At 40.7% G+C, this 17,902-nt stretch overlaps 1 protein-coding gene across 1 annotated transcript in view; it reads right to left on the reverse strand.

Moving 5' to 3' along the window:
• The window catches only part of LOC149257633 (pyruvate kinase 1, cytosolic-like), a 231,430-nt gene that overhangs the window by 40,756 nt on the left and 172,772 nt on the right, over nucleotides 1–17,902 (reverse strand). The window contains exons 5-6 of the mRNA XM_089381434.1: nucleotides 10,053–10,130; nucleotides 9,803–9,934 (exon numbers count right to left, since the gene is read on the reverse strand). Of these exons, the coding sequence (XP_089237560.1) occupies nucleotides 9,803–9,934; nucleotides 10,053–10,130 (210 nt within the window). The remainder of the gene's footprint in view (nucleotides 1–9,802; nucleotides 9,935–10,052; nucleotides 10,131–17,902) is intronic.

A 17,902-nucleotide genomic window follows, 5' to 3' on the forward strand; every position in this document is an offset into this window, starting at 1 on the left:
GTGACAGCACAGCAGCCCTAGTTTCTCGCACGTGTGGGTGGTTTCCTTGAATATTTGACTCCTATCTTCGCTTGGGAGAACCTCTTCTTCGCTCTAGCGAGAGGCCTTATAGGCCTAAGTTACTAGCCTAAACAATGAGAGATATGGGACTGATATGTTGTTGCTGTTATAACTTATGACTGCAGAGAGGAGGCCTCTTTTTCTCTCAGGTGTGACTGTGTTTGACCCTTAGAACAGCCCCTTAAACTTCGGTCTTGTCTTCTCCTTCTTCGTTGCACTAGAGGCTCCTTATACTCGGCTTCTTTCACTCTTTTCTCGACTTCTCTTGCTCGCTGATTTCAGAGGTGAGTTACCTTTTGTTGGAGGAGTGGACAGCCTCTATATATAGAGGATTGTCCCTCCCTTAGGCCGACTTGAGTTTTCTTCATCGTTTTTGCTCCTTTTGGTGATGTCGTTGCATGGAGAGGACTTGTCTTTGCTTGGAGGGATATTCTTTGACTCTTATACAAATATATACATGGTGTAACATGCCCTTAAGGGTCTTCAAACTTTCTGACTCTTTGACTCGCCTATAGCACTTTATCTTGTGCTAGACCTATTTCAATGAGCAAGAAACTCATTAGTAAATAGAACAAAAATAATATTTCTTTTTTTAAATAAATACAAATATCAAAAGTACATTTATGAAGACCAAACCTAGTTACACTTTCTTCAACACTCCCTCTTAACTAGGGAGGTATTCGTAAATCATTACAAGGTGTTTGGCTATTTTTCAATCTTGAAGAATTCACATAAGAGAAACTGGATTGGCAATCCATCTGTTATAGCATCATAGTAACCAACATTGTTCATAGCAAGGCCTTTGACTAACAGCGCTATCTCTCATAAGATTAGAGCACAATGTTAGCAAGACCAATGACTTATAGACACCTTAGTCATTGTCTCTCAAGGTACATACCCACCCGGGTGTTCACTGAGTGTGCCGAGAGAATCAGCGCAGAAGCCGGGACAGAGCGACGCAGATCCAGCTAAACGCCACGCAGAGGCAGTCAGGAGCTGTGCAGTGCCTCAGAGAGCCAGCGTGGGTGACGCAGAGACTCTAGAGGTTGACGCAGTGCCTCCAGAGGCTGACGCAAGGGTTATTGGCCGATGTTGGGCCAGGAAGGGCTGACGTAGTCCTTAGAGGTAAACGTCGGGGTTTTCGTGGGGCAGATTGGCGCTGGGAAATGTCAGAGTGTTTATTCGAGGTTTCAGTTGGAACATCTACTTCCAAGTAGAGAGGTACTACTACCGAGATTATTCTTTATTGGGTGAGCCGGTTTTGGCACCTAGATTGTATTCAAAAACTACATAATAATAAAACCCTCAGATAGCTGCACCGTTTTCTCGCATTGGGCTTTCCCGGGGACATTGGTCCAAAAGCAACGGTGTCATGCTTGTTTTGTTTCCTTCAGTTGATGATCTGTAATGTGTTGAGCATGTACTTGTATTTATTTTCAGTATTTACATGGTAAATAACTTGTTAATTAATCAGAACAATTAGGCAGAAATAAATCAGAGAACTACATGAAGGGTTTCTAACAGTTAGATTTAGAAATTCCAACATGGTATCAGAGCATGGTTGCAGATCCCAAGAGAACTGAGGACATCAGCCGAAGCAGAGAAGCAGCAGCAAAAAACAGTTGTCCCCAGTGACAAAAGTTGTTACTAGCAGAGAACTAGCAAGGAAGGGGTGACGCAGTGCCTGCGTTGTTGATTTGGGGTAGCATCAGATGTGTTCTAGCCTTGAAAATTGGTGGAGAGGCTAAAGCACATGAGATCTCCAAGACCTAGAAATGTTTTGGGCAGAATCTAACTAGTTTGGGAGATATTAAAATTTAAAATAATTAATATTTTTAATGGAGTTCCTAAGTCTAAACTTAGGAAAAATAAAATATTAATATGAATTAATATAAAAGTGGGTTGGAATGGTCCAAAAGTCATGGATCAAGCCAAATCCAATCTTAGTCGTTGATTAGAGAATTAATCTCGGTCGTTGATGGACCAACGAGAAAAGTATAAGAGGAGGCTTGAGGGTCAATTGGAGAACACACCAAGAGAGATCAAGAACTCAATATTTTGGGGCAGGGTTTGCTGAGGAAATAGAGTGAAGTGATCTGAATTACAGCTCAAGAGCAGTGAATACATAGCAGAGAGGCAAAGTTAGTACCGGGAGGATCAGCACAGAAGCTGGGATAGGTTGACGCAGAGCCAGCTAGAGGCCACGCAGAAGCAGCCAGAGGCCACACAGAGCCAGCCAAGAGCTGTGTAGAACTAGAGAGGGACAGCGTGTGAGACGCAGAGGCTCCAGAGGCTGACGCAAAGCCTCGAGAGGCTGATGCTGGGCCAGATAAGCTGACGCTGGGCCAGAGAGGCTGACACAGGTCCTAGAGGCAACACTGGGAAATTTTCGTGGGACAGATTGGAGTTGGAAAGCTGGATAGGGTGACACAGTCTCTATCAGGGTGACACAGAGGGGCAGAAGTTGTATTGTTGCTGAGGGATCGTTCATCCGGTGATTCAACCAGAATATCTGTCTTCGACCGAGAGGCACTACTGCCGAGGGCATTCTCTGTTGGGTGAGCCATTTCTGGCACCCTGGTTGTATTCTGAAACTACATAATAATAAAACCCTCTGAATAGTTGCACCAGTTTTCCCGCATTGGGATTTTCCGGGGACATTATTCCAAAAAAAACAGTGTCACTTGTGTGCTTGTTTCTTTCAATTGATGATCAGTATGTGTTGATATTGTACTAGTATTTATTTTCAATATTTACATGGTAAATAACTTGTTAAGTAATGGAACAAGTAGGAAGAAATAAATCAAATAGTATAAGAAGAATTTGTAACGGTTAGACTTAGAAATTCCAACATGCGTAATCTAGTTTGAGCCAAGAAGAGGATCAGCATAGTGGCAGAAGGGAGCAGACTCGACCTACGTAGTGCCCAGTCATCTTTTTCAATTAGGAATGATTAACACCTGTGGCCAGGAGGTGCAGATGTTGCTAGTGTCGGGATTGCACAGAGCCTAGAAGCTTTGACCTTCAGTTTGTTGGGGCTTAGGAGGCTGTGGGTAAGTTGCAGAGTGAAGCTGGTGGGGTACTATAGTCAGAACAGTACCTAACAGGGCAAGACCAAGGAGAAGGGAGTTGCTACCAAGGCAGATTTCCAGCCAAGGAATCTGGATCAGTGGTGCAATTGCACAGACGATCAGAGTGGGGCAACTCAATGTTGGCAGAAGGATTTCCAAGAGGGAAATCGAGGCTCAGAGGGAGTCACAGACTCACACCGAGAAATTCCAGAAGGGAAGTAGAGGAACAGCGAGATGGCATTGAATGGGGTAAGAGACCAGGACAGAAGGACAGAGCCTCAAACTTCGTAGTCTGGAAGGCCAGAATCTTATCTGTTCTAGACAGGAATCGTCTCAAGCAATTCGCCTTGAGGACAATAGCGGTCCTAGTTGACCCAATTGATAACAACAAGTACGAGGATGCAATGGCGAGGGCCAAGAGCATCATCCTTGACAAGGTCAAGGATCATGTAGTACCACACATTGCCGAGAAGAATACGGCATATGAGATGTGGGAGGCCCTAAAGAAGTTGTATCGGCATACTTCCATGCGGAGGAAGATGCTACGAGAAAATCAGTTGTGGTCATACTAGATGCAAAAGGGAGAACAGATCGACCCCTTCCTCGGTCGCTTGAAGGAGATCCGGGATCTCCGATCAACTGACTTCCATAGGAGCCACGCCGAATCAAGAATTGATGGTGAGAACAACCCAGAATGTAGTCTCAAAAGACTGGGAGGTGTTTGTCCAGAGCATACTGGGTAGGGCGACCCTTCCAAGTTGGGAGGAAATGTGGGTGGCTCTTCGCCAAGAAGAGATCAAAAGGGTAAGCCAGGCAGGAAGCAGCGGCAAGGGGATCAGAATCAAGGAGGAAGAGGAGGATGTTACCCTAGCATCTGAGGAAAAGTGGGAGAAACAGAAGAAGGACCTCTCCAAGGTCAAATGCTTCAACAATGGGGAACTGGGTCACTATGCGAGCCAGTGTCCGAGGAATAAAAGCAAAGGAGAGGCTTCCGAGACCAATGTTGCGCCAGCAAGGGCAGAGAAGGAATTGGAGACAGATGATGACTGTGCCATGAGTGCTCACACGCCACTTGAACGGAAGTGGGGAGGCATCAAGCTATAGTCAGACTAACTACAGGCGATGAGGGGCAGGATCCTTGAGGTACCCAACCTCTTGGATTATACCTGGCTACAAAGGCCCCAAAGAGGAGTAGCAATGTTGGCGAATGTCAGTAGAGATGGATGAGGATGAAGCGACAGAGGGAGCTACATTGCAGGATTCTCGGAACAGCGCGAGGCTAGCAGGCTGCAACAGTGCGAGAGGCATGGGAGTGTTGCACCAGTGCAGGATGGCACAGAGAGGTGTGCAACGATGCGAGATGCAGGAAGTTGTTGCAACAGCGCAGAGGTCAGAGAGGGAGCACTTGTCAGCAACAGAGGGAGTTTCAACTTCGTGGGTGTCTCTACCCTTAAGATGTCAGAGTTGGGAGATCAGTTACTTAGGTCAGAGAGGGATCACTTGTCAGCAACAGAGGGAGTTTCAACTTCGTGGGTGTCTCTACCCTTAAGATGTCAGAGTTGGGAGATCAGTTACTTAATTCTCAGTAACTGAGTTGCAGTGCAGCAGTTAGCAGTGGCAGTGCTATGGGCAGCACGATGCAGCATGATGGAGGGGTTGTTGTACGGATGCAGCAGTGGCAGTGGCAAGGTCATGGGTAGGAGTACATGATGCAGAAATGCAGAGGATGTTGGGTAGCAGGCCTAGCATCAGCACAGGGACCGATGCCGGATGATCAGGGTGATGCTCAATGATGAGTATTACTAGAGCACAGTCCTCGCTAAGAGGGAGTGTTGATTTGGAGTAGCATCAGATGTGCTCTAGCCACGAAAAATTGGTGGAGAGGCTAAAGCACATGAGATCTCCAATACCCAAAAATGGTTTGGGCAGATTGTAAACAGTTTGGGAGATATTAAAATAATTTATATTTTTAATGGAGTCCCTAAGTCTAGACTTTAAACTTAGGGAAAATAAAATATTAATGTGAATTGATATAAAACTATGTTAGAAGGGTCCAAAACTCATGGATCAAGCCAGAGGTAATCTTCGTCGTTGATTAGGGACTTAATCTCGGTCGTTGATTTGTCAGCGAGAAAAGTATATAAGGAGGCTTGAGGGTCACTTGGAGAACACACCGAGTTGATCAAGATTTCAATTTTCTATGGTAGGGTTTGCTAAGGAAGTTGAAAGAGTGATCAGAGTTGTAGCTAAGGGGCAATGAATACAGAAGCAGAGAGGCAGAGAGTGTACCGAGAGAATCAGCGTAGAAGCTGGGAGAGAAGGACACAGAGCCAGCTAGAGGCCACGCAGAGGCAGCTAGGGCCCATGCAGAGGCAGTCAAGAGTTGCGCAGTGCCTCAGAGAGCCAGCGTGGGTGATGCAGACGCTCTAGAGGCTGACACATGCCTCCAGTGGCTGACGTAGTGCCTCCAGAGGCTGACGCAGGAGTTATTGGGCTGACGTTGGGCCAGGAAGGGCTGACGCAATCCTTAGAGGCAGACGCTATGGTTTTCGTGGGGCGGATTCGAGCTAGGAGCTGTCGGAGTGTTTATCCGGGGTTTCAGTCGGAACATCTGCTTCCGAGTAGATAGGTACTACTGCCGAGATTATTCTCTATTGGGTGAGTCAGTTTTGGCACCCAGATTGTATTCAGAAACTGCATAATAATAAAACCCTCAGATAGTTGCACCAGTTTTCCCACATTGGGTTTTTCCGAGGACATTGGTCCCAAAAAAACGATGTCACTTGTGTGCTTATTTTGTTTCCTTCAGTTGATGATCTGTAATGTGTTGAGCATGTACTTGTATTTATTTTCAGTATTTACATGGTAAATAACTTGTTAATTAATCAGAACAAGTAGGCAAAAATAAATCAGAGAAGTACATGAAGGGTTTCTAACAGTTAGACTTAGAAATTCCAACGGTAAATGCCTTCGCGCATATCATTGGTGAAAGAGATCCTTTTATTCTTGATCATGTTTCTAGCACTTTTCCCATGACCCAACGTATATGATGATATGACTTAAACTTTGATGCATACATACCTCATCTTGATTCTGCTTTGATCATCTCGGCTTCATTTGATAGTTCTCCTCGATTGGTGCAACCTTTCTTGCTTCATCTTCTCTTGCCTGCATATCATCCTTTATTGAATCCCATAAATGGGACTCCCAATGAGACATCTGCCCTTATGTATGAACCTTCTTACGAAGATTCTATCAGAGGATCTTGAAGACCCTTATCTTACAAATGTTTCTTCCCTTGATAATGGAGGCCTTCTAAGAATTTTAATCATGATCAATTATTCTTTCATTGTGGATGAGGTCCTATAATAGGTATGCTCCTTCTATATGAATATCTTGAGCTATATCTACACCATGCTCCTATATTCTAGAAGATATCTTTAACCATGCAATCTATTCTATTTCTATATGCTCCTATACTACTCAAAACTTTGAAAGAAGACTTTAAGTAAAGAGGTTGACTTAGTCATAGTAGAGATCTGGAGGATCTTCCTTTTTCTACTTCTTGTCTTCTTCTTTCACTTCTTGAGTTACATGAGCTTCTTCCCTTTTTCTCTTGTTGTTGTTGTCCTTCTTAAGTTTAGGACAATCCCTTTTGTAGTGTCCATATTCTTGGCATCCAAAGCATTGGACTTTGGACATATCTCTATTGCTTGATCTTCGTGGACCAAATTTTCCAAATTTTCCCTTTCTCTTGGCCATGGTAGCAAATGCTTGCTCCTTTGATCCCACGTCATCTTTTGCTTTGAGTCTAGTTTCCTCTATCTTGCATAGAGACCATAGTTCACTTAGTGGGGTAGCTTCCTTCTTGGCATATATGCTTGATGTGAAGTTGCCCCAATCCTTAAGTAGAGCATTGAGTACTACAGTTGTCATTTCTCTGTCAGACATGACTTCACCTAGCTCTTAAAGTTGATCCCTCATCTCAGATATCTTCATGAAGTATGGAGCTATTCCTTCCCTTGATATCTTCATCTTGTACAAATCATTTCGTAGAGATATCACTTCTCCACCTATGCTTACCGAGAATAGCTCTATTAGCTTGTCATATATCTCTTTTGAGGTTTCAAATTTGGAGACATAAGGAATGAGAGAGTCTTTGATGGATTCTATTAGAATCCTTTGAGCTCTTGTCTCATCCTTATTGTTCTTGGCTAAGGCTTGAGTTTGTTCCTTAATGGGGATAGTGATGTTCCCTTTGATGTGATCTAGAAGTTCATTCTCTTTGAGAAGTAAATCAGTCCTTGTTTTCCATGCAAGGAATTTATTGGTCCCAACCAATTTGTTGTTTTCCTTACGAAAAGACATTAATGTATATTCAAAAATGGGACATATACTTACTTGAGAGAGTTTGAGATGTAGTGGACTTGCTTTCTTCTTGAAGAATTGATGGCTTGCCTTCCTTCGATCTTGATGTTCTTCAAGTTGCTTTCTCCAAATGGACTTGCTTGATGGTGAGATTTGCTTGATGACTTGTAGCTTGATGTAGGTCACTCTTTGTTTTTTCTTCTTGTAGGTGCCTTTATATAAGGCTTTTCTTCTTGTTTTGTAGTCTTCCTTGATGAATGATAGATGGTAGACCATTCTTGTCCTTGATGTGATTGAGACTTCTTGGCTTGATGCTTCAAGCTTGTAGATGTTCTTGAGATGTTCTTCCTTGATGAGTCACCTTATGAGTGTTCTTGAGATGCCCTTTCCTTGATATGACACCTTAGCTCCGATACCATGTTGAAGAATCTAGGGCATTGATGTATAGTAGGATTCTTCTAGAATTGATAACAATTTGTGAAGCACTTTTATCTTCTTAGCTTAATTTTCTTCTCTTCTTATTAATGCATGTGTGTTTACTTCATCAAACTGCTACCAAAAACATAAGAACAAGAACACAAGATGTTGGCTCTCTACCAGGGCAAAACTTCTCTCTCTTAGAGAGGAAAACCCTTCCGTAAATTTCTCTTATTGAAGCTTCTTATTGATCAATGCCAAACCCTAGACCCTTGACAAGAATATCCTCCAAGCACAAGTCAAGTCCTTCCTTCTTCCTGCACTTTGTTTCCTGGCACTTCGTCCTCCTTCTGCTGACACTTCGTTCCCCGGCACCTCGACTGGAGATAGACCTTGTTTATGTGAGCTATAGAAGAGATACTTGTCTTTTATACTTAGTGAGATCCTTCACCTATGGAGACACCTTCCTTTTCTTGACTAATCGAGTTTCTTCTTGATGTGTAGTTGTAGGCTTGATGTGACAGCACAGCAGTCCTAGTTCCCTTGAATATTTGACTCCTATCTTCTCTTGGGAGAGCCTCTTCTTCGCTCTAGTGGGAGGCCTTATAGGCCTAAGTTACTAGCCCAAACAATGAGAGATATGGGACTGATATGCTGCTCTTGTTATGACTGCAGAGAGGCCTCTTTTTCTCGCATGTGTGACTGTGTTTGACCCTTAGAACAACCCCTTAAACTTCGATCTTGTCTTCTCCTACTTCGCTGCACTAGAGGCTCCTTATACCCCACTTCTTTCACTCTTTTCTCAACTTCTCTTGCTTGTTGATTTCAGAGATGAGTTACTTTTCATTGGAGGAGTGGACAGCCTCTATATATAGAGGACTCTCCCTCCCTTAGGCTGACTTGAGGCCGACTTGAGAACAGTAGGCCGACTTGAGTTTTCTTCATCGTTTTTGCTCCTTTTGGTGATGTCATTGCATGAAGAGGACTTGTCTTTGCTTGGGGGGATATTCTTTGACTCCTATACAAATATATACATGGTGTAACATGCCCTTAAGGGTCTTCAAACTTTCTTTTGACTCTTTGACTCACCTATAGCACTTTAACAGGAGCTACAGCAAGTTACATCAAGGACAAAGAGCACAGAAAGGGCTGCTTGCAAAGGACAGCAGAGAGCAAGTCAAGTTGTTATGCATTTATGTTTTGTGGGCAGATGAGGGCCTGAAGGATTAGACTAATAAGAACAAGTTTTAGGCCTATATATATATCTTGTGTACAGTTATTGATTTCACTGCTGATATATTCCGCTTGTGCAAAGCTGTTCATTGTTGAGCACTGTTAGTGTCTTTATGTGCTAGTCTAATCATAGACCAGACCAAGAGTGCAAGGGAGTTTCAACACACACCTAAACAAAAGCAAAGAAAACTGTGTCAATTCACAAATAAAGCATGAAATCTTAAGTTTATAGGCCAAAGGGAGAAAAAAACTACCCTGTAATTAGTGACAATCTATGCCCATGCAAACTACAAAATTTGTATGTGCTTCATATCCACAAATTCTATACCAATTGGACTTCACACAGACAACTTTGTCAACACATACTTGGGTAACTCTTACATTTCTGAAACCTCCATGAGTGAGGCAGCCCTAACCAGTATTTATAATTATCTGACTTGAAAACCCTGAACATTAATTTTGACACAACGGCTGCCAGAAACAGTGGCAGCATTTCACCTTACACATTTGTAATTCTCTTTCCTAAACATGAAATTCCAGCTTTAAAACAATTCCGCAGTCAATCATGACCATGGACTCGCTGCCTAAAAGCATTATAATTTATAACTTTATTGGCAACTAACAAAGTAAACCCCAAGTTTGTGATTACTTACATGCTTATCTGTATCACTTAGTGTTGGAAGATCAATATGTACTTGAGAGACGTGCATTGTAAACAATGAACCAGCAAGAGTTGCACTGTTTTTGACACAACAAACTACATCTTGATCTTTAATTTCAGCAACCTGCACTCAGATCAGTTAGCACATATTTTAACAATGGAGCTCTCCATATGTCAAGATAAGATGCACAAATGTTCCTCTCCTTGAATAATCACAATTACAGTGTCAGAAGAGCCATAACCTCAAGCCAGACAGAAGTGGTCTCACTTCCTGTAAAGAGATATTGACCAACAAATATCGTATCCCCTTTCGTCACAGTCTGTTGTATAAAGAGGAAAAATACAATTCAATGTTAGTCTATCAGAAACGTTATCTCAAACCAATAAAAAAAGACAACGAAAGCAGTACATACAAACATGATACTCTAATCTCTATCTATTTGCAGCAATGGGCATACAGTGAAAAGGAAACATAATGAGAAATTGAGAATAGCTAATAGATGGTATGTATCCATCTACAGGACATATTTTTTGCAGCTATAAGAATGCAATGTTGAATGATTAACATTTCCAGTCCACATTAATTTTCTTTAACTGCAGAGTAATATAATGTATATCCTCTCAGAAAACAAGTATATTAAGTTTTAACCATGAAAACTAGACAGAGAACAAGTATGGCAATTTGTTTGTGCTTTTTTTGGGAAAAATCTGCTGTCAGACAAATTCTTCCATGTTAAACTGGATTTTGGCAGTCATTTTGCTCATCCAGACATTTTGATTGCATTTGCACCCTTGAGAATTTCATTCCAACATGCTATTAGAGGGAAAACTTGGTGTTTATTTCATGGCCATGAATTGTTTGTGGGCTGGGCAACGGTTTTCCACTGTTCTTTTCTTATCCAAAATATGTTCTGATCTTTTTCTCCAGATTTCTGCAACAAAAATAGGATTTTATTTTTGTGAATTTCTACAGTGTTTGTGGCTTTATTGTCAGAGATTTGTGCAATAGTTTTACAGTGGTTAGCTTAGTTTATAATTAAATTTCAAGCTCTGATTTTTTTTCAAACAACACATCATATGATTTGGCCCTAGGTTGCATTTATCTTCCACCAATATACCAAACCAATTGTATGCATTTTGGGCACATGGAATGTAATATTCTAGGGAAATTTGTTCTGGGTTTTATTTAGGCAACTAGGGTTTTCAACAAACTTTTCTTTTACTGTTCAAACAAACAATTCTTCCAGCCATAAATTAACCTCTAGTAAACAGCATTGCTCTTTCAACAATACACGAAACCATACAGTTTAAGATTATAATTTTGATCATCCAATAATTCAACAGTATTGAAATAGTCCAAATTTATCTATCCAGGTGAATCCAACCAGTTCCAGTGCAATTGCAAAGAATTCTAAGCTAATTCTGGATTCAACAAAACTAGATAACTGATCAATGATTTCTATCAACTGACCCGAGCTACACTGTTTTGGTTCTAACGGTTAAAAATAATAAGGGTACCAATGAGGTGTTTCCTAGTGCACTAGACTTTTTGCCTACGAAGACACTTCAATTACCTTTTTGGCATGTGAATTTATGGGCTATATTAACGTCATGGTGAAAAGTCACTTTATGTGGTACTTGTACTAGGTACTTTACATTAATGTCACTTAATGTCTTAAAGTGACTTTATGAGGAAAAGTAATAAAGTACCTTTTAATATTTTAGTTACTTTCTATTATTAATTAATTTATGTGGAAAAGAAGGTACATGGTACAAATCACTAAAGTGACTAGAAAATTCATTAAATGAGAGGGACCACATGACAGAAGGGGTCAAGTGAGGGAAATGATCTCCACCATTGATCTCATGGGCTGAGATCTAATCTCAGCCCTTGATCAATAGGATTAGGGTTTTATCTAACGAAAAACAAAAAGGGAGAAAAGGCAAGAGATCTCTCTCATTCTTCATGTGCATTTGCAGAGGAGGAGAGAAAAGCTGAAGGAGGAGAATAGCTAAGGGAGAATGGTTTCCATACCTGAGAAAACCATTGCTACAGCAGGCTTGAGTTCCAAAGTGGCTGAGTTCAAGCTCAAGGAAGACAGCACGAAATTCTAGGAGACAGCCACAGCTGTTCTGCACAAATTTCGAGGTAGGAACAGAGATCTGATTGAAGGAATTTCATGGCAGAGGCTGAGGAAAAGGCTGCACACATTTTGAGGCAGCAGTCTGCCCAATTTTCAGGGTCACTCCTGTAGCAGTCAGTGAGAAATTTGGGACAGTGGCAGCGAGACAGGGGTCACGAAAATCAAGGATATGATAGCTGGCCTGTCAGCACAGGTTTCTAGCATATCTGTGCATTAAATGAAGGTTGGCTGACATGCATTTCTTAGCAGTCAAAGTCTGTGTTAAAGCCCGAATTTCCAGGGAGAGAACAGCAGCCAGAGGTCCGAATTTCTAGTTTTTGAAAGCTGAACAGAAGTCAGATAAAAAAGCATAGTCTGTGGTTCAGAAATCAAGGAGAAAGTGGACTGACTGAGGCACTCTTCCGAAGGGAGCACTAAGTACACCTTGTTGTTACTATCTCTGTAATAATTTTCCTAAGAAGCTAATATATTCCTCTGCTTAGAAATGTTTTCCCCATTGTGGGGTTTTTCCAGGGTCATTGTTGACCAAAAATCACTGTGTAAAAAGTGTGTGAAAATCTATGTATTCTTGTGTTTATTTCTCTTCTCAGCTGGAAAGATAAACGTAGTAGAGTAGTCCTAAATGTTTCATAAGAATTAGTATTATAAGTTTACATATCAGGTAACTCTTTGGGGCTGTGGGCATTAAACATTATGCTAAAACCTTGAAACAAGGAGGGCTACAGAACTCAGAAAATTTCTACACTAGCCAGAGTAGACCACCAATACTAGCTTCAGGATGAACCCTTGTCCTGTTTCAGAGACTGTCTGCAAGGTGACTGTAACTCAGAATTGGAGTGCGAGTTATCTCAAGAAGATAGCGTAATATGATATATCTAAAGGCTTATGCAAATTCTGATATGTTCAAAATCTATCTGCGTTAGCTTCAGGGCCTTCAGCCTGCTTCATATATCCGTCCAGGCTTAGTGAGGCCTCGAACCTGTTCTTTCACTCCCATACAAATCTCAGGTGGCCACAGAAAGTTAATCATTGAACCCCATCTTACAATTCAGCCTCAGAAAAGAGGCGTTTAACTTCAGAAGGGTTTCGGCCTGCTTCAGATAATTACTCCTGCCACAAGGTGGTTTGCAAGGGAATGGACCTTAGAAAAGTTCAACCCTACTCCAAGAACACTTCGTTATCTCGGGACTACGATCTGCTCATGAATTTAGCATCGGAAGCTTCGTCTAGCTTCAGGTTATCTTGCTGCGTTAGGAACTTCAAACTGACCATGAATTAACCTCAGAGATTTCATCCAGCTTCAGGAAGCTTGATTTGACTTGCTGCTCCTTAGCCAAAGAATTCCCTATGACAAAACAAAGTAGAAAAAATAGAAAATAGAACTAACTATGGTAGAATCTTTCACTACCGAAATTAGTAAGAGAGATGGGGTCTTAAAACCCTCAAAGCTCTAGCTCAAGAAAATAGATGATTTGATCCACAATTGATGATGTTTGATTTGATCTCAACTCTTCTCTATTTATAGATCTTTCCATGGGCTCCACAATGTGAGGGATTGTGGGTGTTGTTGCCACACAATCTAGCAGGGGTCCTAGGAAGGGTACCTATGGGGCAACTACTAGACCAAGCAACAACAATGGGGCAAAGACCCACTATCACCTCACTCAGTGTCCCCTGCTCCTTACGGACTTTCACCGATGGGAGGAGTCCCGGTATGAGGGAAATCACTTGAATGATAGGATCAATGGCAAGGTATGATGTGATTTCCAAGGCCCATTCAAATGAGAGGCTCAACTAAGAGCTCAATGCTTCAAAAACAAGCTAATACCTCTCCAAGAACACCTATGAAGAGACTTGGACCTAGGGCTAATGATACTCAATGATGATAAGGATTCCTAAGGTCAAGGCTCCTAAGATGTTTAGGAACTCTCAAGAAGCTTTAGATGATGTTTATATGCCTTTAAATAGACTTTCGCTGCCATTGAGAAGCCTAGAGTGGAACCACACGAGACCTAGGATTTGTGAATAACCATGTGACGAGACCCTCCAAGGAGCTCACTAAGTCAAGGTAGTGTAGAAAAAGGGTTTTAAATGATTTATTCCACCGAATACTATGTGCAAAAACCCTCAAGAAGACCTCACACCTAAACATTCAAGTTGAGTTTCCAAGGTCTGAGCTAGGGCTTCCGGTTTCTTGCAAATGAGCCATGGAAATTTAGTAAAACCTTGAGGAATCCTAGGGGAAACACTAGTGCAATTCTTTATCCAAGTGGATGAGAAAAATTCCTCCCCTAATGAATTTCACAGGAAGCCCTAGCTAGGCCGTCTACGTTTTGGAGGCCAAAAAATTGGGAGAAAACACGAAAGAGAAGAGAAGAAAGAGTGATCACCAAATTTACTCGATCAGTGCTTGTCCTTGGGCTATGGAGTCTATGTGAATCGAAATTTGGTCGAAATCGTCTTCCAAGGACACTAGAAAATGATGCCCTAGCAAGCACTCTCTAGCATTTACCCACCCAAGATTTCTTGACTTTCATGGAAAGAAAACGAGTTCTACTCCACTAATAACATTCATCTACTTGTTATCAATGAGTAACATGCACAAATTTGCAATCTAACAATCCTTTACAATGATATTCAATAATTACAGCACAAAAGAAAGAGCTAGTTACAAAATTTCCACACACTATACATTTTTCATGCAAAAATCTTCCACAAGATTACTTACAAGACAACAAGAGATATATCCAAATGCAATATCAAGAAAATGGCTCCAAGAGTGTTGAACAGGTTGTCATTGATGTCAAAGCGGGTGTAGTTATAAGATGATTAAGCAGGTGTGCAGCAGGTCATTGATCAAAGAAGGAGCCGGTGCATGTATCAGATAGATAAGAGGTTGCAAGAACAAAACCCTAGCCCTAGGATTTGAGTTCCTTGGATTATGAAGATACCATGTCCTTGTTGCCATTTTTGGAGCAGCAGATTAATGTGCTTGCCTCAGAAATTCTCACCAGCATATTATACTCATGAAACCGACTCGAATGGTATGTGGAGCGTCTCGTGGGCCCTCCCGGTTTGTGAGATATGCTTCGTCAAACTCTGTAATCCAACTTCTGGACCAAAACCCCAAAGGGGTGCTAAGGTGGGTGCTAAGGTGGCACCATATGGTTGACTAATAATGTGGCAGCCATTGATGATGATGATGATGTGGCAAAATTGGACGATTGTTGAAAATTCTCTCAAGGATAAATATGTGGCAGCATTTTAAGAAGCAACATATATCTATGAAGGTTGGCCCAAAATCATGGGATCAAATTAAAATCCCAAAAAGAATTATTTATATGGAGGATATCTTAATGGGATAAATTTAATTATATGGTCCAAATTTAAAAGTAACATTTGTGACCCATATTAATTAATATAATCCTAAGTATCTACCTTACGCTATTTTTGGTCCAAGGCATAAAGGAGTTTTCTTTTTAGCATCAAAAATTAAAAGTAAAAATAAAGTTTTCTACAAAACCCTAAGTTAACTTTGGGATGGAATTTAAAATTTAAAAACAAATTAATTTTACCTCCAAAGCCATGGTGTCGGCCCATTCTAGAAGGATCTTCATAAGATTATATAAACACATTATTTGGATCTTTAAAGATAAGCGAGAAAAAGGTGTGAAGTCTCTCTCTACGACCAGACGTACTAAAGAAAGTGGGTGTCTTCTAAAATAAACAGATCAGATAATTTCTTGTGGCCAAAAAGGGTTTTTCATTGGATATTTTTGAAAGGTGATTTCTGTTGGTTATCTATTGAAGGAATTTTATTTTTTGGGGCTTAGAATTATGATTTGGGTCTGTGAAGCGAAGTCATTTTGTTTTCAAGAAGAAGGCTTTCTGAATTGAAGTTTTTTTTGAAACAATTCGCTCATTATTTGTGGCCAGTTTTTGCGGAAGGATGATGACAGGCCTAATCTCTCATTTCTCTCTGCGTCCTTCGTTAATCGTGTGAAATTGGAGCGAAGATCGATTGATGACAAGGTTGCACGAAACGGGGAAACGGGTACAAGTTTCCGAAACGGGAAGCGATACGAAACGCAACCTCCCCAAATTTTGGAAACGGGGAAACGCGAATATATATATAGATATATATATATATATATATATATATATTAGGACATTTAAGAAATATGTGCAATCATAAAGCATATATGATACATTCTAATTTATTACATTATGATAAAACTGTCAATTGTTAATGCATAAACTATAAGTATCTAAATTTGCATCACATTTGCTCATGTAATCACATAATGAAAATAGAAATATCCAAAATCAGCCACGAGAAATTTCTAATTTCTTGTCTCGTGCTTGATTGGGAGTCTCCTCCTACATAGTCGAACAACTTTAATGCTCTTGATTAAATACAAGTTTCATACCCTAGTACCCTACATTCTCTTGATTATTGGGAGTCTCCCCTGCATAGAGGGCTTGGTTCTCTTGATTAAATACAAGTTCCATACCCTAGTACATGATAAAATCCAATGGAAACATTGCAATCCCCCCAATCCTGAAAAACAGATAAGTCTGCTCCCCCAATCCTGAAATCCTGAAAAACAGATAAGTCTGCTGGATTTTGAGTGAGATCTAAAATTCTACTTTCTCCATATGAAATCCAATGAGGGCGAAACCACTCTCAAACATCCTGAGTCATTTCATGGTAATGTTAAAAATTTAAGTAAAAGGATGAAAATGAAAAATAAAGGAGAATATTTAAACATTACCATGAACTGCATATCAACACTAGGGCAAAACTTCACTTTTATAACTTTAGACAGGCATCTGGAAGCAACTAGAAGTCACTAGGCTAGAATAGATTAGAAAACAAATAAAATAAAATAAAACACAAGTAAATGCTGAAACGTGGGTCATACGGCCCTGAAACGTGTTTCAGGCCGTACTGGCCACGTTTCAGTTTCGTGAAATGTGGCAGTATGGCCTGAAACGCGTTTCAGGGCCGTACCAAACACGTTTTAGCGTTTCATACCTGTTTCCGTACGGAAACGCCCTTCTGCCCCACGTTTCCTGCAACACAGATTGATGATTTTGTGCGTCTGAAGCTGCAGTTAAATGTCGAGAAGATTTTGGCATAATATATTTTTGGGGTATATTGTGTTTCGTTAGGCTCTTATATCGCTTTCATTAAGACATAAACCTCTGGGGCAGATCAATACATGCAAAGATTCTCAGTGTCTCTGATCAGAGGAATACTATTGGTCCAGTCAACAAAGATCAAATGTTAGCAAAAGATTCTTTGATGAACAATCATTAGCAAATACCGTGTTGATAATAATATGCAGTTTTATGGAACACGGCCCCATGGCTCGTTACTAATTGTCGTAACTCACACTTGTTCTCTGATCCATCCGAAGTGAAAGCAATTCTGACAGGACTCACACCTTATATGGAAGCAATATATATATATATATATAGAAGACTCTGTTGATCGCTATCCTCAGAAACATGAACGACCTTGGTATATTTGTAAATGGACAAAGTTGTTACATACAGTAAGTTAAGAGGTTGATCATATACAAGTGTGTTTGTATCCTGTGTGAATAGATGCGATGGCAACCAATTGTGTTATAAATCCCAGGGTATGGAGCAGACAGTTTTGTTGTAGATGGATGTCCTGTCAGATGAGTTGTGCATTAGTGGATTCCGTTGAGCATTAATCTAGAGCAATGCTGATTACAAAACCCTTATCTCTAAGCTCTGTAGGCAACATTTGAGATACTGAAACAACAAGTGATGACCATATGATCAAGTTGAAGCAACATTGTCTGAGTTTTGGCAGCAATATACTTGTGCACAACATGATTGATAGTCAGCAGTCTTATAATGAAAATTGTTGAGGTCCAATGATAGAAGTTGATAGAAGTTAGCATATGGAGAAG

Source organism: Pinus tabuliformis, chromosome 6 (assembly GCF_031772625.1).
Source record: "Pinus tabuliformis cultivar Carrire ecotype Pingquan chromosome 6, CPIR1, whole genome shotgun sequence".
NCBI lineage: Eukaryota > Viridiplantae > Streptophyta > Pinopsida > Pinales > Pinaceae > Pinus > Pinus tabuliformis.